Genomic DNA, 25,476 nt, shown 5'->3' with positions numbered 1-25,476 from the left:
TATGCTTCCACCACCATGCTTCACTGTGAATATTATTGTACACTATACACACGCAATCATTTGTGTGTTTGCTTTGTCCTGCTAGCTGATGGATCTTGAGGGTATAGTTCCTCTGGACTGCTGTCGCTTGGTGAAGTATGATGAATTTCATGAATATCTGGAGCGCTCATATGAGGGGGAGGAGGACATGCCCATGGGGCTGCTACTTGGCGGGGTTAAATCCTCCTACATGTTCGATTTGCTACTAGAGACCCGCCGACCCGACCAAGTGTTCCAGCCTTATAAACCTGGAGGTACCATGAATCACTAACTACTCATTTCTGAATAATTTCTGCTAGTTTTTATAAATAAACCGTTAATTAAATTATGATTTAAATAAAATGCTCATATTAAGATTGTGAATGTGTAAATGTATAATGTGTGTATGTATTTGACTCTTCAGAGGTGATGGTGAAGGTCCATGTGGTGGATCTGAAGAGCGAGACCATCGCTGCTCCTGTCAGTGTCAGGGCATACCTGAACCAAACCATTACAGAGTTCAAGCAACTCATTGCACAAGTACGTATTCTCTCTCACTCTGTCTGCAGACGCGCATACCACAAGTGCTATGATCTTTTCATTTGATCATGTTAATGATGCATGAATTTCAAAACCCGATCCTGGATAATCTTCTAGCAGCCAGTGCTGATAAATTTTCACTGTGAATTTTAAAGATTAAAAATCTCACCAAAGAGCCACGTATGCCTTTATTCTTGTTTATTCCTTTGCTCAGGCCACCGGGCTGTCCGCAGAAACCATGCGAGTTGTCCTGGAGCGCTGCTATAATGACCTCCGGCTTCTCTATGTGCCCAACAAGACACTGAAAGCTGAGGGTTTCTTCAGGAGTAACAAGGTTTCATTTTCTAAACACCAAATGGAAAATTTATGAACTACTTACCAGAAGTTCTTTGTCAGTGTTTGGCAAAAATTTTGTCTTGAACACTGGCTGTAATCTCTAATCGTTTCCTCTTCCTTTAGGTTTTTGTGGAGAGCTCCGACTCGGAGGATCACCAGGCCACGTTCACTGACTCGCTCCTGTGGAAGCTTCTGGACCGTCACGGCAACACAATCAGACTGTTTGTTTCACTCCCGGAGCAGTCTCCAGGCTCCGTGGCCCACAGAACTAGTTGCCCCAAATTGAGTGGCGACTCTGAGGACTCGTTTGAGGGGGCTAAAAGCAGCGGCCAATGCGTAGAGGCCATACTGGAGGAGAGCACAGAGAAGTTAAAGAACCTTTCCCTCCAACAGCAGCAGAAGCAGCAGCAGAAGCAATCCTCCAGCACCAGCGAGAGCCAGAAGAGTTCGGACCACAGCGATTTTGAGCACCTCGATTTCCCACAGCCCGAGAACCAGCTGGCTTCGGAGGAACGCTCCGACTCGGATGCCAACAACGACCGCAGCACCAGCTCCGTGGACTCGGACATCCTGAGCTCGAGCCACAGCAGCGACACGCTGTGCAACGCTGACGGTGCACCCCTGCCTCTGGCCAACGGCCTCGACTCGCACAGCATCACCAGCAGCCGCCGCTCCAAAGCCCATGAGGGCAAGAAGGAGACATGGGACACAGCTGAGGAGGACTCGGGCACCGACAGCGAATATGACGAGAACGGCAAGAGTAAAACACAGACGCATTACCTGTACTTCAGAGCAGAACCGTACTCACAGGCGGATGCTGCTGTAGATGGACAGAAAGGTAAGGAACACTGCTAAAGGCTGTGTAGTGGTGTATGGGTAAAGTAGCAGATGTATTTAATAACCTAGATGAATTCTTAGGTAAAGTTTTTAAAGTTTATTCTGTCTCCAGTAAGTGTGTTACCTGCAATATAGGTGCAGAAATAGCATGTTGAAGCTGTGTTGCTAGATATTGCGATTGCAGTTTGATTTGCAATATTTTACAACTTGTGATCTCATGTCACTGTCCCAGTTGAATGAAAATCACAATGCATTTTTCTTGGTTCAAGCAAAAATGCTACGTCAGTTTTACCCGTAAATTTTCCGCACTTGCACATTCAAAGCGATGAACTAAAAATTGTTTATGGGCAGAAACGTCATTGCATTTGGATGGAACATTATTATCAAAAGCAAGGATTTTATCTTGTGGTTGAATGATACTGATCAGTCATAAAATACATGGCTAGTTATATGAACTGACGAGGTTTTAAAAAAAAAAAAAAAAAAAGGCTAACTTGTGTTAACTTTACAAAAATAAATTGATTAGGTTGTTACCATAGACGTGTTGAATTGTTAAAGCCTGTCTGTCAAGTCTTGATTAATTTTCTGTAACATAATATAATTAATTCACTTGTTCTAATGTCTTATCGTTTCTATAGTAACAACTCATTTACAGGGACTTGCATGGTGGATGTTCCACACAGACGTATTTTAAAACGTGTGTAATACTTGGTGGTGTTTTTCTTTTCGGAGACGATTATTTAGGTTTTTTTGATTGGAAGAAATGTCAGGTATGGTTTGCAAATTATTTACACAGTTTTGACCTTTGTATTACAGATGTCAAAATTGTGTAAATAATTTGCAAACCATTCACCATGCAGCCCTGTTATCTACTTTGCGACAAACTAATTTAAACAATTATTGAGTTCACCATTTGTTTTTGATGTTTACTCCATGCTTTCAGGTTTACTTGTCCATGTTGATAAAAGGATCACACTGGCAGCGTTCAAGCAGAACCTGGAGCCATTCGTTGGAGTCCCCTCTACCCAGTTTAAGGTCTTCCGGGTCTACGCCAACAACCAGGAGTTTGAAAGCGTGCGGCTCAACGAGACTCTTTCTTCTTTCTCGGATGACAATAAGGTTTGCCTTTTTTGACTACTAACACGTGATAACAGCCTCTTGGTCAGTAATTTTTAAGGCTTCTTCCACTTTATTTATTTATTTATGTATTTATTTATTTATTTTTGCTCTGTAGATCACCATTCGGTTAGGACGAGCCCTAAAGAAAGGGGAATACAGGGTAAAGGTGTACCAGCTGTTAGTCAATGAATCGGAGGTAAGCAAATATCAGCATCTTCAAACACATCTTGGGGATTCAGGTGCTGAATTTGTTCACGAGATGAAGTTGCAAAGCACATTTCAGCTGTGCCGATAAGATTGGTGGGAAAATTGGTTCATGGTTGATGTGGATGTGATCTTTCTCCTTAGCCTTGTAGATTCCTGCTGGATACTGTGTTCGCTAAGGGAATGACAGTGAGGCAGTCTAAAGAGGAGTTGCTACCCCAGCTCCGAGACCAGTGCAACCTGGACCTTAGCATAGACAGGTGAGCACCTGATTGTGTCATATTTGTTAGTTCCTAGATATGATCCTTTGGCATGCAGATTCAGTTTGTTTGGGAGCTAATTTTGCACATGATGGAGTAATCAATCAATTATTTGTGTGCTATGAATCCGTCTGGATAGTATCCTCATGAGATTTTAATCACAAGACAAAGTTATTTTATTTTAGCTTTCTACCATTAAATTCAAAGTCCGGACTTTTAGCTTTAATTTGAGGGCATTTACATCCAAATTGTGAATTGTGTATGAATTACAACACTTTTTATGTGTGTTTCAAGGTACTAAAAGTAGTTGGACATTTGGTTACTCAGCTGTTCCATAGCGAGGTGTGTTATTCCCTCATTATTTCACTTACAAGTGAGCAGAAAGTCTAGAGTTGACTTCAAGTGTGGCAGCTGCATTTGAATATCTATATGAAGCCCAAAGATCTGTCACTGCCAGTGAAACGAGCCATCACTAGGCTGAAAAATCAAAACAAACCCATCAGAGAGGTTGCCAAAACTCTGAGCTCAGGAACACCAAAAATCTTGGGAGACTGCAGAAAACAATTCAATTCAATTTCAATTCAATTTTATTTGTATAGCGCTTTTAACAATGGACATTGTCACAAAGCAGCTTTACAGAAATAAATGGATTCACAAAAATATATTGTAAATATTTAAATTTATCACTGTGAATTTATCCCTAATGAGCAAGCCAGTGGCGACGGTGGCAAGGAAAAACTCCCCGAGATGATATGAGGAAGAAACCTTGAGAGGAACCAGGCTCAAAAGGGAACCCATCCTCATCTGGGTGCAACGGATAGTGCAATTATAAATAAATCCCTTCTATTGTGTACTATATGGACAAATAGTGCAATTGTGCAACCAATAAATTCATCGCAGTATTTGCAAGAGGTCCGGCTGGTTAAAATCTATCCACTGTCCACTGATGGAGTCCTGAGTACGAAGCTGCTCGTGGCAACTGCAGCCCCAAAGCCACTACAGCAATCGCAGTCCCAAGCCATTACAGTACAGCTCCCCATATGTGATCCCCAAGCCATCTCCACAGCCCCCAGGTGGCACCATCCCCAGCAATCCAAACAGTTCTTCAGGCAGTCCATATGGGGCCACCCCCAGCAGCAGCGAGCGAACTCAACCGATGAGAACTCCAACCAGAAGTAGGGCATCAGGATGGGTCAGGCAGCGAGGAGGAGCAGAAGGGGTCAGGATCACTGGCATCATTGGCATCTCAGAAGTAGCATGTGTAGCTCGACAGAGAGTGAGGGAGAGAGAGAGATGGAGAGAAAGGAAGAGATTGTTAGGTGAGCTTTTGTCCTCTAATGGTTAAGCACGATGTACTTTGCATGCAGAGTGCAAGCAGGGACTCCGGCAAGACTAGCTATGACAGCATAACTGAAAGGGAGAGCCAGAAGCTAACACAGACATGAGGGCACCCTGGGACATAAGGCAGCCAGCCACTCCACCGTCGACAAACCTGAGTGAACGTGTGAGAGTGGGGGGGCGACAGCATCCAAACATCCCATTTCACCACAACACTCTATGCCTGTGAAACCCTCCAGACCTGCCCCTGTACCTAAGAAAACTATTCACAAAAGGCTTGACTAAACAAATATGTTTTCAGCCTAGACTTAAACACTGAGACTGTGTCTGAGCCCCGAACACTAAGTGGAAGGCTGTTCCATAACTGTGGGGCTTTGTATGAGAAAGCTCTACCCCCAGCTGTAGCCCGCATTATTCGAGGTACCAACAAATAGCCTGCATCTTTTGATCTGAGTAGGCGTGACGGATCATAAAAGACCAAAAGTTCGCTCAGGTACTGTGGCGCGAGACCATTTAGTGCTTTATAGGTCAATAGTAGTATTTTATAATCAATACGAAATTTGATTGGGAGCCAATGCAGTGTGGATAAGATAGGGGTGATGTGGTCATATCTTCTGGTTCTAGTAAGGACTCTCGCTGCTGCATTCTGGACTAACTGGAGCTTGTTTATGCATCTACTGGAACATCCAGACAGTAAGGCATTACAATAATCCAACCTAGAGGTAACAAAAGCATGAACTAATTTTTCTGCATCGTGTAGTGACAATATATTTCTTATTTTAGCAATATTTCTGAGATGAAAGAAAGCAATCCTAGTTATATTATCTACATGAGCTTCAAAAGAAAGACTAGAGTCGATAATCACACCAAGGTCTTTTACTGCTGCACATGACAAAACAGAAAGGTCATCCAGAGTTATTATGTAATCAGAAAGCTTACTTCTAGCTGCATGTGGTCCTAGTACAAGTACTTCTGTCTTGTCAGAATTAAGTAAGAGAAAGTTAATAAGCATCCAGTTTCTAATGTCTTTTACACATTCCTCAACTTTATTAAGCTGGTGTCTGTCATCTGGCTTTGCTGAAACATACAACTGTGTGTCATCAGCGTAACAGTGGAAGCTAATACCATGCTTACGAATAATTTTGCCCAGAGGTAGCATATATAAAGAAAAGAGCAGTGGGCCTAAAACAGAGCCTTGCGGAACACCAAACTTTACCTTAGCATGAGAAGAGAAGTCACCATTTACGTTTACAAACTGATAACGATCAGTCAAATAAGACCTGAGCCAGGAAAGGGCTGTTCCCTTAATGCCTACTACATTTTCTAGTCTATTGAGGAGAATAGCATGATCAATGGTATCAAAAGCTGCACTAAGGTCAAGCAGCACCAGCAAGGAGACACAACCCTGATCAGAGGCCAGTAGTAAGTCATTTACAACTTTTACCAGTGCTGTCTCTGTGCTATGATGAGGCCTAAATCCTGACTGATACATTTCATGAATGTTATTCCTATGTAAGTATGAGCATAGCTGCTGTGCTACAACCTTTTCAAGGACCTTGGAAATAAAGGGGAGGTTTGATATTGGCCTGTAGTTGGACAGTTGACAGGGATTGAGGTCAGGTTTTTTAATCAGGGGCTTGATAACTGCTAATTTAAAAGATTTAGGTACATAGGTACATAGATTTAGGTACAAAACAACTGTGGTGGATGACAGAAGAAAAACCCTTTCACAACAGTTCGCCAGATCGAGAACACCCTTCATGAGGTAGGGGTATCTGTGTAAAAGTCAACAATCCAGAGAATACTTCACCAGAATAAATACAGAGAGTTTACCACAAGTAAACCATTGATAAGCTTAAAAAACAGGAAGACCAGATTCAAGTTTGAGAAAAACATCAAAGATCAACTTTTACCAGAATGATGGGAAGAGTATGGAGAAAGGAAGAAACTGCTCATGATCTGAAGCATACCACCTCATCTGATGGTGTGGGCATATATGGCTGCCAGTGGAACTGGTTCCCTTGCACTTATTGATGACTTACTGATGTGACTGCTGGCAAAAGCTGCAGGATGAATTCTGAAGTGTATAGGGCTATATTATCTGCTTAGATTCAGCCAAATGCTTCAAAAATCATTGGATGGTGTTACAAGGTGCAGATGGACAATGACCTGAAGCTTATGTCGAAAGCAACCCAAGAGGCAAACAAGTGGCATGTTCTGCAATGGCCAAGTCCATCACCTGACCTGAATGTAAATATCCTTAAATTAAGGGTAAAAGTCTGCACTTTGCATATGCAGTCTTTCATTTCAACTCCAGGACACTGTTAGATGGTAGAGAGCTAAAATAACAATAACTTTGTCAATGTTCAAATATTTATGGACCTGACTGTATATTTTTGGGGAGTCACAGCCAGAATTTAATGGAATGTGAACCACTGGAGTAAGGAACTTGATCTGCTAAAAAGAAAAAGAGTAGACAGTAATAAACTGAAATGCATTTTAGTCAATCAGCAGTGAGGTAACTGTCTGATCATCCACAATGACACCATAACAACCCTAATGGAATCATATTAACTCAGTACAAAAGTATAGATTATGGTGTGAATATATTTTGGAAAATCTCTCATTTTCAGAAGAGAATTTGCCATGGACCTTATGTCAAGTGTTATTAATTTCCGTGTCTGTGCCCAATCCTGCAACTCATATCAACAGCTGACATTTTCAGCGGCCTGACTCACTGGTATCATGTGGCAAAGGAGCTGAACCCACACAGAATATAAATTGTCTTGTGTTGGTGCTTGTGTAGGTTTCGACTCAGGAAGAAGACATGGAAAAACCCAGGCACAGTGTTTCTGGAGTATCACGTTTACGAGGAGGACATCAATATCTCTAGTAACTGGGAAGTCTTCCTTGAAGTTCTTGACGGTAAAGATTTTATCTCTACAAAAAAGGACACCAGTGACAGATATAGGAGTGAGGGTGTAGCTGAAATCTTATGTCACCAACATTATTATTAATCGATACATGGCAAGATACTTACATTATATAGTTCTAATGGAAATGCTGTTTATAAATAACTAATGAAAGTCTGTTTAGAGTTGCTGAAGACTTTCACAAAATTAAGATATCACTCAATTATTTATTTAACAAACGAGTGACCTAGGTAGACCAAAGACCTAGATAGTGAACAGTCAGTAGGTGCCACAAACCAGTCCAGTGGCAGTGTAAAAATAGCTCATGTCTGCAATATACTGTTAAAATGTCACACCAGATGAATTATTTCCCAGCCAGCTTTGTCTTTATTTTGTTTGTTGTGTAGATGAAACTACCTCAGCTGTGTTTGTTTTTTTTTTTTGGTTTTTTTTTTTTTTTTGGTGGTTGAATGAAACCCTGTGGTGGTTGAATATGATGCTTAATTTGTACTGGACAGAAATGCACTAATAATAGTTGTTGAAGCTTTGCCATTAGGCTGCTGTTGGTCACTGAGTCATGCACATGGAAATTTTTATAATTACGGTTTGATCGCTGAGGACCATGCACTAGTTCATTTGAAGCGTAGTGCAAAAATACTAGTGTGAGCTAGCAACCATATTTGAAGCGGTTTCTCAAAACGTTGAAGGTGATTATCAGTTTTCTTTTGTACTTTATGCATTGGAGAGCTTTTCTCTGTCACTTTTACACTGATAAACCTTCTGTTACTTGCTAAATGTTCCCAAATAAAATGTTATGTCTTGACATACAGAGTCATTTGACTCGATCCATTTAAACATCTTCTTATAGACTGTGTAGATGTTTAATTAGTTTTTAATCTGAATGTATGATCATCTTTTTGATGTGGAAGTTGTGTATTTCTCAAACTGTCACACTTTGTAATTGTGATTGTCGGTGTGTTGCAGAACCGGAGCGGATGAAGTCCATGTCTCAGTTGGCGGTGCTGACACGGCGCTGGTGTCCGGCTCAGATGAAGCTGGAGCCCTTCCGAGAGGTGGTGCTGGAGAGCAGCAGTGTGGATGAACTCAAGGAAAAGGTGATGTCCAGATGGCCAATATTTTCCTTTTTATATTGTATAGATCCCAGATGTAAAGTTAAGACTGATGCTGATGGTCCGGGAAGCTCTGTGATTCTCATGATGTTTGTTTCCTTGCAGCTCAGTGAAATGAGTGAGATTCCTATTGAAAACTTAGAGTTCGCCAAGGTATGTCGGCTTGCTTATTTCAGTCAGAGATCTCAAACTCGAGTGTGTTTTAGGCTGTTTAGAGTTTTGCCGTTTAGTCTGAATGCATGAATTCATAGCCAAGATCAGTGCTGTGCTCAGTTGGAGAAGGGCATCATCATTGTTTGAAACCACACCAAGATTGTGGAAAAAAGAAAAGAAGCAAATTTCACACCTCACTAAATGTACAGACTCTTAGATTAAATTTGGACACTGTGCTTGTTTTTACACCGTATTTACTCTATAGTAAGGGATATTCAATTAAAAAATGTCAGTTCAGCTATGTAAAATTCTTGATAAGCAGCTCACATAATGAATATTGACAATGGACAACTTTTATTGTTTGAATATTAGTGATTAGTTTATGGCTGTAAATAAAAGACATTCACTCAAAGTGTGTTTGATTTGTAGTGGCGCTTCACGCGACCACTTTTAATTAGTGCCATGAGACATCTGTCTTGAAGTGGAGAATAAACGCAAAGTTCTCCTTCCATTCGTCTTAACCATTCTGTCATCAGACCACAGAGGATAACTGAAATAAAACGATACTTATGAAAGTAGAATCTTATTCTAGCCCTATTCAACCTATGCATCTTTGTAGTGGTCGGTTCACTGTGCATCTCCGTCCTCCATCTATAGGGACGAGGAACATTTCCTTGCGACATATCTGTGTTGGAGATCCACCAGGATTTGGACTGGAATCCGAAGGTTTCCACACTCAACGTCTGGCCCCTCTACATCTGCGACGATGGTGCGGTGGTGTTTTACAGGTAACACTCTGATCACCCATGACACAATATAAAGACCACAGTAAAGCCTTTTGGCCCTTTGGAAGGTTTGGAGGACGATCGGCCATGAACTTTTGAAACATTCTTATTCCTCTGATTGTGCTTTTAACTTGTAAAGGATATTTAATAATAATAATAATAATAATAATAATAATAAAAAGAAAATACACATTTTGTGACCTCATGCTTGGTCAGATATTGAGTTTTTTTTTCTTTTTTTGAAAAGAAAAAAGGGGGGGAAAAAAGATTTTCATCAAGGCAAAATTTGGGTTCACAATTTTTTCCAGGGATTAAATTTTTCGTGATAAATTTCCTGAAAATGCAAGATTTTTTTTTTTTTTTTTTAATTTTATCATTAGAGGCAAGGAAAATAGTTCATTTGTTCTTAATTGTATGAAATGTGTATTCATACAAGTAGTGTAGTAATTTATGTTTTATTTTTTTACTATAAATAAATGTAGTAGTGTTATTGATTTTTGCCTAACTGCTGTGTCTGTCTCCTGCAGGGACAGCACTGAGGAGCTCATGGAGCTCACGGAAGAAGAGCGCAACGAACTGATGAAGAAGGAGAGCAGCCGGCTGCTGAAGACGGGCCACCGGGTCAGTTATTCTCCCCGCAAAGAGAAAGCTCTCAAGATCTACCTAGACGGAGGGCCTTCTAAAGACCCGGGCCAGGACTGAGAGTGGCCCCCTACACCCTGATCACTTTTTTTTTTTTAAATAGCTGGCCTGCCCGCTGCAGTGTAGCGCTGCCTCACCAGGGGCCCTTGATGGCGTTGAAGCCCACGTCCAAACCAACGTCACCGGTGCCGCACGGCCGGCGCTGTCTTCTCCGTGCTCTGCGGGGGGGTCTTGTGTACGAGGCTCAGAACTTCTACTGTGCACTATAGTTTCTCATAAAGTTTAAAGGGAAGTGCAAAGCCTGTTTCAAATGAACGGACATCCAGTATCATTCAGACAAATCAATCTTGACGGAGGTGGATGCACTTGTGGAATAGAGAGGACTATTTGTATCTCTTTCTCTGGCTGTATCAGTTATACCTTTTTTTTCTTGTTTGTTTCCCTCAATTACTATTCATTAATCACTCATTCTCTGATTGAGTAGTGTTGTTGTCCAACATGCACATGTCCATGATCCAAGTTTTGCTTGGTTGAGATACATGACAGACCCCTCATCTCCAGCACGAACATAATCATCCTCTGTGTTTTCAAGGTCCTCCACTAACTTCAGGTGTATTCTAATCGTTCTCAGAATACTGGGTCCTTTGCTCTTGTTTGATTAATGAATTAAATGCTTCTCTCCTGGATGATGAGGCTCCGCCCTGGCCTTTTCCCAAGAGTGCTTCCCTGCACGTGTGGGTGTGACGGTGGCTGACGCACTGTGCCACCCTGCTGACTGCTGAAGCTCCACCCATTGCAGAGGGAGCCCTGCCTCTTAATCCCGTACAAGTCCTCCCACTTCTCCCCCTGGGGTACTCACACTGGTACATTTTTAGTCTGTCTTTAAGACTAGGGTAATACAAATCAAGTAGAGCTTTATATTTGCCTATTTACCTTTCCCCACATATCGTCCTTGTAAATTATTTTCACCCCAGACTTGATGATGATGATGATGATGATTCTAGATCTTGTGAGTAACTGGCACACATTTTAATTTTTTTGCTCTGTAACCCAATTTTCTTTTTGTCCTGTTTTTAATTCTGCACAACATGAACGGAGCCTGTGTGTGTGTTCGAGCCTGGTCTCTGCGTGTGTGCGTGTGTGTGTGTGTGCTCTCTGTGTGATGCTACTTGCTGCTGTTTTTTGCATAGCCAGAGAGCAAAAGCTCTAAAGCAGGGCTGCCGGATGCAACTCGCCAGTTTATTACCAGGTTTAGTAGGTGTGTTAGAACAGGAAAACCACCAGACTGTGCTGTGGTTAGGTGGAGTTTGGCAACCCTGCTTTAGAGCCACACTGGAGGAGCAGCGCTCTGGCTCACAGCATCACTGAACTAAGCTGAACCACCGTGGGTCCCCTGGGCTCCTAACTCTGCCACAAGCTGTTCACTGTAGACTTGCCAATATGGAAATAAAAAAAATCAGTTTCTGTCTGAGCGCATCATTTCAGGAGATCAGTTATCTCGCATGTCCTTGTGGGGGGAAAGAAAAGTTCATCTTTAAAAGCATTTCATACGTGGACAGAAAGTACATCTTCCTTCCACACTTTGAAGTTGAAATCTGTAGCCAAACCCAGGATAAGAACTAAAACACCTTCTTTATTAATGACAGCTGGGAAGGATTTTTGGTTTTTCACCCTGAATCAAGTAACCTGACTTCAAAAACCTGACTGTTTTTTAGTTGAGAGTTGCTTCAGTTGTTTAAGTTGTGCAGTCATGAGATACCATAGATCATTGCAGGTTTTTCTGATGATAAAGATGTCGAGATGTTTCTAGGCCATTTTATTGGTTTCTAAATGGTTTCTCTAGAATTGAAAAAAAAAAATTGTAAAAATATTTAATTTAAAATTACACATTCAAGTTACTTTTAATGGCTTCCAGTTTCGTTGTAACTAATAACACAGGAGCCTTGATGCCAGTCAGTTTCATTTATTTTCCCCTAACAATGGCCTCAACAAAAAAAATCTACCATGCTATAGTTCATCAGATTGCACTTATTGGTCTGTCTTCATTTTTGCTGAATATGACATTTTTGCGTATGACTAAGAATTTTCTTAACACGCTTCTGTAGTTTCCTCCCAAAAAAACATGCTGGTGGATGCTTTGGTGACTCTAAATTATTAAAAATTGTCTCTGTGCACATGAATATGAATGAATGCGTGGTGCCTTGAGATGGACTGACGTCCCATCCAGGGTGTGTTCCTGCCTCCCACTAAGTGTTCCCAGGATGCAGTAAAGCAGATACTGAAGATTAGGGTTTGGCGATATGTCGAAAATATAATATCACGATATATATATATATATATAATGTTTGCTCACAAACTGTACAGCAATACAGTAATGTTGCATTTAAACAAACTTAGAAATAATCATAAATTAGTGTTATTCATATATTTATATTGAAACATTTATAGTAAATCATTTTTTTATATTTAAAAAAATAACTAGAAATTAACATTTAACACATTTTTCTTTACGATTTTAAGGACTAAGAACAAAATTAACATCACATCAGCGGCATAAAAACATGAAAAAAGTATTAAAAATAGACATGCTATCTCAGACAAGTGCATTGTGACATCATTTATCACAATATGGATATTATATTTGTCATATCGCGCCCAGTCCTACTGATTATGCAATCTTACGATTAATAACGCATGAAAATTAGCATTTTTCAGCTGTTTATTTATTGCAAGTTTACATTTCTGTAGCTTTGAGACAACATGATTTAATTCTATAATCAGGAGTGTTGTACTCATTCCTGGAGCAGTAATTTTTCTTCTTTTTGTCTAACACACCAAATTCAGCACAGGAAGGACTGATAATGAGTGTGAAATGCTGAACTCTGAAACACTGCTATACTCCAAGCCTGAGCTGCTATACTCCAAGCTTTAACTATGAGCATCTACAGTACTCACTTTTGCACACCAGTGACCATTCAGTCATATGCGCCTAAGTATATAGTGTATATCTTTAATCTAATGCTGTTTTTCCTGTCCACAGAGCTTTGAGTGAACCTTTACATGGTGCACTTCCTGCTAAAAGCTACTGCTCTTGTAGACAAGCTGAACACTGGCACATGAAGCAGGATAATGGTGACCAGATTGTACATACAGTTATGGTCTTGAGTAATAGTTTTCTACGGCGGACTGCTAAAGGCTTTCAGGCTCAGTGAAGTTTGCAGAGCTCACTATTGTACTAACTTCAAGTCTGAACAGATTCTGTGTCCAGGTTTAGATGATGTAGTCGATCTCGGAGTATATTGTGTCACTCAGAGTTTCTTCGCTGGTGGTCGGACTTTTCAAGCACACCAATCTGCGTCTAAAGAAGACAGAACAGCGGGGATACACAGTGTCATCCACTTCTAATGTCTAATGGTACAGTACAGCACCATGGGTCTATTAAATAATAAATCATTTTTTTCCAATTTGGAAAATCCTCTGCAGTTTGGAATTACTGCTATTTCATGCTCACATGTGTTATAATTTTTTTTAAAACCTTTTTGCTTAAAATTCTCTAGCAAAAATTCTTAATCCATTAATAGGTGTAATTACATTATCATTATCATAGACATCAAGAAATTCAAGACTTTTAAAAATCTCAGTAAGATAATTTACAATTACAGTAAAATAACAGATTGAAGAGTTACTGTTTAAACCTCAAAGTTGTTTTTTCCCTTATAACGGCATGTGTCAAATGGTTTTATTCCTCTTACTCCACAGGAATTTGCCAATGATACATTTTTTTTCCCTGAAGAACAAGTCATACTTTATCGGTTTATAGTTACATTTAATGTTGTGTTATGTCTGTAAAATAAGTTAGTTTCTGTTATCACTTAGCAGCTATAACAGTCGTTCCCTAACCAGCCTTTAGCCCTTTCTCTGTTGAAATTAATAAGACATATTTAAAAAAAAAAGAAAAAAAAAGATGCTTGCCATGTTACTAAGAAACAGAAAAGCACAAACTTCTCCATCCTGAAGACTTTCCCATGGTGGAAAAGTTACTGTAACAAAGCGCTGATACTGGAGACCCCTTCCGTAAACGTTTTATAAACATTTCATTTCAATGGTTATTATTTTCTTTGTTAAATAACAGCATGTTTTTAATACATTTATTAGTCTTAGGCACCATACAATTCTCTGTGAGAATTGAACCAGCGCACTGATGTAATTCTGTGATTTAAATTACACCAAGCACTTCTGTGAGCTGCTGTTAGAAAATTATCAACACCTTCAAAAACTTCAGCTTGTTTAAAGAAGACCTCCACTGAGCGATCACAGATGGAAGGCTCTTCCAGACGTTGGTGATTGGTGATTAATCTAAGTAGAGATGTGATGCCTTTATTTGGTTGCAGCCATCGTTTTGTTTAATTTAATGACATTTTACAGTCACGCTGGGAAATGAATGCAAGCTGAGGTTGTCTTACTTCAGATGTTGGCACTGCAGGTTCCCAGCGCAGGGGCAGTGCTCTTTTGGACTCCTGTGTCCTGAATCCCATGACAGCAGGTCCATCAGGTGATTGGTGGGGATGCTACAGGGCTCGCGTTCTTTGGGTTTGGGGCTGCACACTGGGAAAAGCAGATCTGAAAGGAAAATGTGGATAAATAAGAGAATCATGCCAAAAATCTTAGTCAGGGACATGACAAATTCACAGAATTTGCTACAGTTAACTTCACATTTTCAAAGATGATGACTACAAATAAAAATATGGCAGTGGAAGCATTATTTAATATAAAGTAATAGTAATATTATATAATAGTGCTATATTTGGAAGCTGCAAGAATATTTTATGAATAATTTTCTCTTGATTTAAAATGTAAAAATTAGATTGTTGTCTAGATTGTTTTGTGTGTATGTGTGTGTGTGTGTATATAACATTGGTAGCACAGCTCTAAAATCTTTTTTTTCCATTTAAAAGGAGGCCATCTTAGTATATGTGTGATATTAGAAATTGAGGTGGGACCCAGAAACTTTTACCAAAGAACATTTGTCAAGCTACCAGATTAGCTAACTTGGTTAATGTAAGTTATGGCTGAAAGGGGTTTGCTTGTTGTGGGATATTTTTGAACATTTGGCTATAGTTCAAGACGGCATTAAGAATATGAAATTGAGATTCAGATAGTGAAATGCAATCTAATTTACTGTATTTTTTATTAGTACTCTGCTAGCTACCTTTAGCTAATGTTAATGAGCAAATCGTTTGTTATGGTATATTTTAAATAAATCACTAAAATATAATGCAAATCTAGAGTGAAATACTGAAGTAATTTATTTGCAGTAAGGTCAGTTATGGCTAACGTTAGATGGGTTTACTACCATAAGTAATGACCAAACTATGGTTATGTATATTCATGTATATGCAGAAACTATGGCTTTAGTACTAAATTGTTAAAACCAGCTACTCTTTATTCATAGACTGGAAAATCTTAGCATTTTTGATTAATACGTTCCTTGATTCTGAATATTTTGCACTGTACGAAACTACCCAAGAGCTCGTTTGCCTTATTTCTGGTCTGTTTTAGGCTGCTGAGGTCATACTGCTGAGTAAAACTACAGTATTAATAAAAGATAGCAGTAAAATCCTGTCACAACAGAAAGCAGCTGGAGGTCCAACCTCATCTACTTGGGAAACAGAATTTTGCTCTTTGGAAGTCGGTACCTTCATGGAAGGCACAGCACATATCGCTGTCACAGTCGCTTTGCTCTTGGCAGATGGTTCCTTCTTCTCCTTTAGTGGAGTTCATACACTGACCCAACACACACAGCTGGCCCTTGCAGCACTCCTCATCTTTCTTGCAGATCTGTGATAGAAATCCACACAATAGCCAGGCATAATCTCTCATCTTCTGTTGTGTCTCATATCCTCGTTGTGAATACAGATCAGTGCTGATTGTTAGCCAGCCAGGCAGTACAGAGTACAGAGAAAGATACGGCATGGGGGATATTTATAGAACGTCGTGGTACACAGACAACCCAAGAGATGACGAAAAATGTGTACATAGAGACGTGTACAATTACGATTATTGTAATTGCTACTACTGCTATTACTATTGCTACTGATGCACTATTACTTCTGTTACTTTCACTGTTAAGCTATTATCACTAATAATTCTAGTACTGCTACTAATATCACTGCTACTATTAGTGTTATTAGAATTGCTACTGCTGCAGCTATGACTATTACTGCTGCTACTACTTCTGCGATTACTATCACTATCACTACTACTGTTACCTCAACTACTATTCCTATTACTGCTACTATTACTGTTACTCCTATTACTATTGTACGGCTAATTTTACTATTACTACAGCTGCAGCTTCTATTAAAACTGCTATTACTACTGCTTCTCGTATAACTATTACTATTATTACTATTGGTACTGCTTCTCTTGCTAATATTACTACTGCTACTACTATTACTGCTTTTTCTATAACTGCTATTACTATTGCTAATACTATAACTATACTATAATACTACTGCTGCTGATACTACTACTTCTGTTATTACTATAACTATTGCTACTGCTATTATTTACTATTACTATTAATTCTATTACTATTACTATTGCTACTATTACTGTTACTCCTATTATTATAGCTACTGTTACTACTGCTGCAGTGAATACTAAGACTGCTATTTCTACTAATTCTGCTGTAACGATTACTGCTACTATGATTGTTACTGCTTCTGTTACTATTTCTACTATTACAATTAGTATATACTATTACTATTCTACTACTACGATTACTATTACTGTTACTCCTATTACTATTGCTACTACTATTACTATTACTACTACTATGTCTACTATTACTATTAATGCTACTTATTCAATAGCTGATAGATAGTTGAGAGTTTGCAGCTCTGTTGTAGTGTTCTACATATTGCTTTTAAGGATTTTAGCCCTGAAGGCTTGGAGATTTAACCTCTTTTTCTAAAAGTGTAGATATTTTACAACATGTACATAAACACACTATATCTGTCATGGTTGCCTACTGAAGTCATGACCAAAATTAATGTCAAATCTCAGTATTTTATCTGTGAATGCCTCCATTTTTAAGACCTCATATAATTGAAAAGATTGCAGCATCTGGTCTCAGGAGCACCCTCGACCCAGCCTGTACAGCTGTATTTCATGGCAGACCAAAACAAGCCTCTGAAGTGGATTAAACCTGGCTGCCAGCAGCACATCAGTATTCTAGTGCTGCCTCCTGTCCATCACTGGCTTCTGCTGTCCTTTCTGTGTCCCAGGTAAAGTCACAAGGACAGAGAAAGCACACTCATTTAGCAAACGATCCACTCTGTGAAACCCAAAGGAAAATAAAACACCTTCATATCAAATTCCAAATGCGCTCGTGCCTGTGCTGCAATGCAGATACAATGCGGTCTCAGTTACATCATATAGAAAGGTGGAGGCTCTCAAATGTGCAGGTCTTCAGCACTTTCATGACAGATCTGGGTGAGGCCCACTGTGAGCTATTAGATGCACAATTCTGTACAGGAAGACTGAAGTTCCTACCGCATCTGACTGCTTGCAAGGCATACACTCGGAGTAGTGTTCATTGTAGAGACAGTATCTACCCTTCTCACAGTCCTCGTCAATAATACACTCCTGAGAGACAAAAAAAGGGGAAAGAGGACACAAGACAAATCCTTCAACATGAAAAACAGCAGCTCTCACAGCTCCACTTTATCTGGCTTTTAAGACGAGGCCAGTACATTTTATGTTCTCTAATTTCTTAGCTAAAAAAGATAACTAAAGTACTACTATTATGATTACTACTATTGCTGTTACTAATACTTTTACGATTGCTATTACAGTTAATATTATGAATACTATTACAATTATTACTAATATTCCGATTACTACTGTGAGTACTACTGCTAGCATTACGATTACTGCTATTACAGTTACTACTATTACGAGTACTGCTTCTATTACTAGTACTATTCTATTATTACTACTATTATTATGACAGTTACTGTTATGATTACTACTACTACTGTTACAATTAGTACTATGTATATGAATGCTAGTATTATGATTGGTATTATGAATACTACTACTGTTATGATTACTTCTACTATGATTTACTACTAGAATTATGATTATTACTTTTACTATTCTTACGATTAATACTGTTACGGTTTCTACTACTATGATTACTACTACTGTTACGATTACTGTGTACTGCTTCTATTACTATTATGATTGCTACTATGATTACTAATGTTACGACGATTAATATTATGCATACTACTACTACACCTATGATTTCTACTACTATTATTACTACTATTACTATTGCTGCTTCTATTCCTTTTACTATTACTGCTATTAGTGTTACTACTAGTGTTACTACTATGAATACTACTGCTAGCATTACGATTACTAATATTACTAAGATTACTGCTTCTATTACTATTACTACTACTATTAATATTATCAGTATTTAGTATTACAATAGTAGTATTACTACTTCTATTTCTTTTTCTATTTCTATTCCATCTCCTCCTACTAATACTGCTACTATTGTCAGTAATGGATGTCGGTAGTGGATTAATTCAAAACCAAATCTTTAGCCACGTTGTAATCAGTTGTGGTTTTGGGTAGAGAAGTTCGGAGAATTTTAAAGGATGTGAGGTTGACACATGAACTGTCCAATATTTACCTGTACCGAAAGTGACAAAAAGCTTTTGATTCCATAAAGGCTCAAATAAACATCACATTTTTCTGCTGCTGTCTTTTACCGCAAAGATATTTCAGGGCAAGAAGGGGGCTTGGTTTTCCCCACCATGAAAGAAGTGGTTGAAATTTAATTTGAGCCTCTGAAACTGAAGAGGGAAAAAAAAAGCTAGTATATAAAACTAATTAAAATACATATTGAAATATCCAAGATGAGTTGGAATTAGTTTATTTTAATCCTAATGCCAAATACTGGTAGATCTGTGCTTTTATTTGGAGAATAAATTGTGCCTATTTGTCCATTTATATTTATATACATGTTAATATAATGCATTATGGACATCCCTAAATAGAAACATAACCATCTTTTGGTCAAATATAGTGGAGCCAAAGACAAAAAAATTCTTTTGAAATAGCAATACATCATACCATGTACCATGTATACTATATACCACAGATGAAACTTTCTTTACTGTAACTTTTTTGGGTTTATATTTATATTGATCTTGACCGTTATTCTAAATGATAAATTTTCAATTTGCTTTCAATATGCTTTCCTGTAGCAAATTTTTATTTAAAAACAAAGGACTAAAGACAGAATATCATGTAATATTTTCCAATAATATCATTCATAATTTTATGACACAGTCAATTTTATATACATGAGTATATAAAGTACATGAGTTCATGTCTAAAATCTTGGAAAACTATGTAGGAAATACCAATGAGCCTTGCCTAAAAATGGAAATAAATACGCTATGTATGATGCGATTACCTTTAAATCATTAAAACGCTATAAAATTAGGTATCTTAATTTCATTTAAATGTCAGATGATCAATAGATTCATACATTCAATGAGGCTCTGAACTGTCTTTCTTTTGTCTTGCTGTGCCAGACGGATTTAATACACTTTAACACACTTCCTTGATGATCAGAAGGTTCTAGGACGTTATCTGGCATTATCCTGCTTTATCAGTCACCTCTCAGATACAGCAGCCTGAAAATCCTGCTCATGTCTGCCATGGGATTATTGACTGACTCTGAGTCAGCCAGGAGATAGATACAGTGCTTTTACAAGAGAAGTCTGGTGTGTGAGAGGATCTTGTGCATTAGGAAACTGATTTGTGCAAACCGCTCTACAAAGTATTGGATACAAGTTTAGGGACTGAAGCAGATCCAGAGTTTATCACTTAATGATCTTCTGAAGACAACTAACAGAATTGGATGGAATCTAGTTTGCTTAAAGATGTCCTCAGGATTGCCATATACCAAAATATACTAAACTGGTAGTTAAGGTGCAAATGCTTGTCCCTTACATTGTAACAGTTAGAGTAAACCATCATTAAACTGTGGAAATTAACCTTAAAGGAAAAAATCCACCATGAACGACTTAATAAGTAATCTTCATCAGTGTCCAGGATTCTGAGTTGACTGAGTTGACTGTCTCCCTGCTTATGGGAATAACAAAAATGTAGCACCAACCATTAAATTAGCACCAGAATCACTAAACTTGGCACAAATATTTCCATAGAAATACATTTAATGTGTTTCAGGGTGGAATTTTACTTTAAGGAACACTTTGGATATATATTGACATATTATACTGTACATTTTTTGATGTATGTAAAGACCTAAATAGGCTCGTATTTAGTCATGTAATAAAGAAGATTAGAGTTACACACATGATCATTGTCATCTCCTTTGCTGCTGTACTGGGTAACGCTTCTGGTCATGTGGATCTCCTCAGTTGTGTTGCCTGATATCTAAAAGCACAAGCACACTGCTCAGAAACACATGAACAGTAGACTTTTAGATATATTTTGTTTGACAAAAAATGTGCAGAATGGGCATTCAGAGACTAAGATACATGGTGTTGACAAAAAAAAAAAAAAAATCTAAAATAAAAGTTGGTCTGTTGTCCTGCTCTTCAAATCACTTCAGACGCTGCAATCATGTCAAACATCTCAAAATGACCTCCATGCCAGTCTTACCTTATTGATCGCCTCCGCAGCAGGAACAGATTGATTTCCGCTAACGATCTCCGAGCTGCTTTCGTTGCTGTAATTTGAGGTGATGTTATGGATGGGCTGGATGGATTTCGCGCTCTCGTTGTCCATCTGGAAAACGCTCAAGCCGAGTAACAGTTATCACCCACTGCTTATATATTACAGAAACCAGTAACAGTAACACGGTCCACATACATGATCTAATGCTAGCAAAGTGAATCAAAAATGCTGAAAAGTTGTGGGGAGACTGCTGCTCATACTCCAGCTCAAATTCTGTGAATGCCATTGTACGAGCAAAACCAGAGACATGGGCACTCCATCATATTAGCACCTACAGAGCAACTATGTCAGTAGCCAGCATGGGAATATCATTATGTCCACATTTTACTTTACACCAACGAACAAATCAGATTTTCTGCAAATGCAATTTCAAAAGATAATCAGATGATGGCACCCTTTAGTGTGCTCTTAATACCCCATGCCTAAAAACCTGCAGGATAAAACTGTATACAATACACATATGAACATGGAGGATGTTTCTGGATCAGTATTGGATTGAACAGTTTTATAGTAAGTACGTATTAAGTTTTCTGACTGTCATAAAATACGCCGCCATCTTGTCTCATCTTGTTTCACATAATGTGGCAAAAGAAGCTTGCAGAGAGTTGGCCTGGTTACTAAAATGACTTGCAATACTCTACAGAAAAAAAGGGTACTAAAACTGTACCTTTCTTATCTTTTCTAACATTAACGTGCATCTTCCAGGAAAATGTGGATAAAGTTACTCTTAGGTAATTACCTTCTAGAGTACACTTCATGCACCGTTCAGAGTAAAAGATACATAGTAAAGGTACAAAAGCTGTACCTGTGATCCTACCACTTCATCAACACGCAAAGGTACAGTTTAGTACACTTTTAATCTGAGTGTATTAATATTAGATCAGTATCCTAAGAGTGATAACAATATAGTATCAAAATTAAAAAAAAAAAAAGTGGGGATTGGGATAACAATATCCGAAACACCATCATGATTAATTTTGGAATATTTTGGAATTTAAAGAGGCTGCACTCTCATTTCCTCGGGTGGAAGGTTTATCCTGTATCCCTTTATTTATGTGTCTTTCACCTGGAACTCTGGAGATAGTGTACCTTTCATATGATTTACACAAATGGTCCGTAATTAGTTTTTAGAGTAAAGCTTTAAAGTAAAAAAAGAAAGGTGTGCCCTTGAGGGGAGGGCACCACCCCAGTGACAAGGAATGGAACAGATTAGTGCCTTTTTTTTTTTTTTTTTCCCTGTGAGTGCATATTCACATATTGCCACACACACACACACACATATATATATATATATATATATATATATATATATATATATATATATATATATATATAATATATATTTATATTTAATGTATATATATAAATAAAATATTAAATATGTATTAAATATAAAGTGTGAAGCCAAATAAAATTCTCTCTCTCTCTCTCTCTATGTATCTATATCTATCTATCTATCTATCTATCTATATATATAATCCATTCTATTTATTTATTTATTTATTTATTTATTTATTAATTAGCGTCAGAGAGACCAGTCTCTGGCCACCAGTCTGGACTTCATGCACGACGTGGGCGATACCTGATGCTCAGCGTCCTCCAGTTTGCGCTGCGTGTCTTCCACCAGTTTCTTCACCTCCCTGAACAGGTCGCTCAGCACAGTCGGTTTCTGTCCTACGTTCGCCTCTGTGGGCGCGTGCGACTGTAAGGCCACACCGGGAGCTGTCCAAGTTTCAGGAAGGAGTCCATTAACGGGAACCAGGCAGAGACTCAGCGCGAGCAGCAGCATCTTCACCGCGTGATGGAAGATGGAAGGATGCAGAGCGATGAGGCGCGCGCGCGCGGAGGACAACGCAAGATGCACCACCCTCGCGCGCGGTGCCAGCGGAGCGCTGAATAGTGGGCGTGAAAGACAGAGAGATGCTGCGCGCGCACGCGCAGACGGGTTCGTTTGTCACATCAGGGTATTTCAAAAAAAACAAAACAAAAAAAACAGAAAAACAACAAGAAGAAGAATTATTACCTGACAAAGCGCATATGCTGCCGCGTGCATGGTTCATTTCTCACAGAAAACTAAGAGCACCTGGTAACTATGGCAACTGTGCAACATCCTTGAACAGGAAGTAGCTCAATTCAATTTGAATTTACAGTACAATACACATTGTTACAAATCAGCTTTACAGAAACCCGGATGTAGATTTAGCTCACTAATGAGCAAGTGGCAAGGAAAAACTCCCTGAGACGACATGAGGAAGAAAGCATGAAAGGAACCAGACTCAAAAATGAGACCATCCCCTTCTGAGTGACACCAGATAGGACAGTTCACAACTGTATACTACACAGTCAAACAGGACTAAAAATGTTGAAAGGATGTTCATTATGAGCCTCATAGTCTTTATGATTACAGCAGCAGTTCATAGGTACAAATCTCCAGTATCCAGGTGAAATTATCCACTGGAGCAAGAGTGAGACGTGGGTATAAACTTGGGGAGCGCAAACTTTAGGGTATATAGGAGTAGTGCAGAATGTCATTGGACATTGCGCATGTCCAAAAATATCAGAGTATCAAGTGTGCTCATACATCTCACAATGAACAGCTTATAATTCAAACAATGTACCCTAGAGGATAAAGAATTAATAATCCACTTCTCTCTGTGGAAGTAGGGGTGGAGGTCAGCATTTTATGCACAGATGTGAGTTCTCACAAAAAAAAAAAAATAAATAAAAAATTATACTGTCCAACTTTGGCATCATTAAGCTCTACATTTTTAAAATCTATTTGCTGAAATGTAAACATGAAGTACATTAAAATGAAAAATTAAAATAATAATCACCACCACCAAGACTACAGAAGAGGTAAAATAATCCCATAAACTGTTAAATCACTGCTAATCCACAAGAAATCCAAATGGTTTGTCTTTGTAAACAGCTGGGTATGTATTAAGAGTACATTCTTCAAAAAGAAAAAAGGAAAAAACCTGCCAGGGGGTTTCAAATGTTCTCCAGGTGTTCTTGGGTAGTTATGGGTTCTTATCTTCCTATCTTTCTATCCTTTCTGACAAGGAGACCCACAGATCTACTGTACACTATATGGCCAAAGGTTTGTGGACACAAATGATGCCACAAAGTTTGAAGTACACAAGTGTGTAGAATGTCTTTGCATTCGGTAGCATTAAGGATTCGGCTTCACTTACCTTACGGGGCAGAAAGCTGTTCCAGCACGACAATGCCCCTGTGCACAAAGCGAGGTCCATGAAGCCATGGTTTGCTAAGGTTGGCGCAGAAGAACTCAAGTGGCCTGCACAGAGCCCTGACCTCAACCCCACTGTGAACACCTTTGAGATGAACTGAAACACTGACTACGCCCCAGGTCTCATCACTCCATGTCAGTGCCTGACCTCACTAATGCTCTTCTGGCTGAATGAAAAAAATCCCTACAGCCACACTCCAAAATCTAGTAGAAAGCCTTCCTAGAAGAATGTAGGTGATTATAACAGCAAAGGGGGATCAAATCTGGTATGTGTGGAACCACTGACAGGTGAAGTGAATAACATTGATTATCTTGGTACAATGGCACCTGTCAAGGGGTGGGATATATTAGGCAGCAAGTGAACAGTCACGTCTTGAAGTTGATGTGTTGGAAGCAGGAAAAATGGGCAAGTGTAAGGATCTGAGCAACTTTGCCAAGGGCTAAATTGTCATGGCTAGAGAACTGGGTCAGGGCATCTCCAAAACAGCAGGTCTTGTGGGGTGTTCCCGGTATGCAGTGGTTAATACCTACCAAAAGTGGTCCAAGGAATGACAACCGGTGAATTGGCGACAAATTCATCGGCGCCCAAGGCTCATGCACATGGGGAGTGAAGGTAAGCCCATCTAGTCTGATCCCACAGAAGAGCTACTGTAGCACAAATTGCTGGAAAGGTTAATGCTGATAGAAAGGTGTCAGAACACACAGTGCATCGCAACTTGCTGTGTATGGGGCTGTGTAGCCACAGACCGAGTGCCCATGCTGACCTCTGACCACTGCCGAAAGCACCTACAATGGGCATGTGAGCAACAGAACTGGACCATGGAGCAATGGAAGAAGGTGGCCTGGTCTTATGAATCACGTTTTCTTTTACATCATGTGGAAGGCCGGGTGTGTGTTTGTCGCTTACCTGGGGAAGAGATGGCACCAGGATGCACTATGAGAAGAAGGCAAGCTGGTGGAGTCAGCGTGATGCCCTGGGCAATGTTCTGCTGGGAACCTTGGGTCCTGGCATTCATGTGGATGTTACTTTGAAACGTTCCACCTACCTAAACACTGTTACAGACCAAGTACACCCATTAATGACAACGGTATTCTATAATGGCAGTGGCCTCTTTCAGCAGGATAATGCGCCCTGCTACACTGCAAAAATTGTTCAGGAAT

General features: G+C 39.2%; 2 protein-coding genes across 5 annotated transcripts in view; one reads left to right on the top strand and one right to left on the bottom strand.

Moving 5' to 3' along the window:
* usp47 (ubiquitin specific peptidase 47) overlaps positions 1-11,738 on the top strand; it is a 30,426-nt gene extending 18,688 nt beyond the window's left edge. For all 4 annotated transcript variants that reach the window (XM_026930435.3, XM_026930436.3, XM_034308620.2 and 1 more), the window contains 12 exons: positions 86-293; positions 443-558; positions 773-892; positions 1,018-1,732; positions 2,675-2,850; positions 2,966-3,046; positions 3,199-3,314; positions 7,459-7,577; positions 8,549-8,679; positions 8,800-8,847; positions 9,505-9,635; positions 10,160-11,738. In XM_026930435.3, coding sequence (XP_026786236.1) covers positions 86-293; positions 443-558; positions 773-892; positions 1,018-1,732; positions 2,675-2,850; positions 2,966-3,046; positions 3,199-3,314; positions 7,459-7,577; positions 8,549-8,679; positions 8,800-8,847; positions 9,505-9,635; positions 10,160-10,334 — 2,136 coding nt within the window. In that variant the 3' untranslated portion in view covers positions 10,335-11,738. The remainder of the gene's footprint in view (positions 1-85; positions 294-442; positions 559-772; positions 893-1,017; positions 1,733-2,674; positions 2,851-2,965; positions 3,047-3,198; positions 3,315-7,458; positions 7,578-8,548; positions 8,680-8,799; positions 8,848-9,504; positions 9,636-10,159) is intronic.
* Positions 11,739-12,979: 1,241 nt separating this feature from the next.
* On the bottom strand, positions 12,980-22,992 carry dkk3a (dickkopf WNT signaling pathway inhibitor 3a). The gene is made up of 7 exons (XM_026930351.3): positions 22,648-22,992; positions 20,991-21,116; positions 20,682-20,762; positions 17,832-17,924; positions 15,971-16,112; positions 14,738-14,894; positions 12,980-13,632 (listed from the first exon to the last, which is right to left on the bottom strand). The coding sequence occupies exons 1-7, from the start codon at positions 22,852-22,854 to the stop codon at positions 13,545-13,547; spliced, it is 894 nt and encodes a 297-aa protein (XP_026786152.3). The 5' UTR covers positions 22,855-22,992; the 3' UTR covers positions 12,980-13,544.
* Between the last annotated feature and the right edge of the window lie 2,484 nt (positions 22,993-25,476).

This window comes from Pangasianodon hypophthalmus, chromosome 11 (assembly GCF_027358585.1).
Source record: "Pangasianodon hypophthalmus isolate fPanHyp1 chromosome 11, fPanHyp1.pri, whole genome shotgun sequence".
NCBI lineage: Eukaryota > Metazoa > Chordata > Actinopteri > Siluriformes > Pangasiidae > Pangasianodon > Pangasianodon hypophthalmus.
This window is presented reverse-complemented; position numbering and strand designations above follow the sequence as displayed.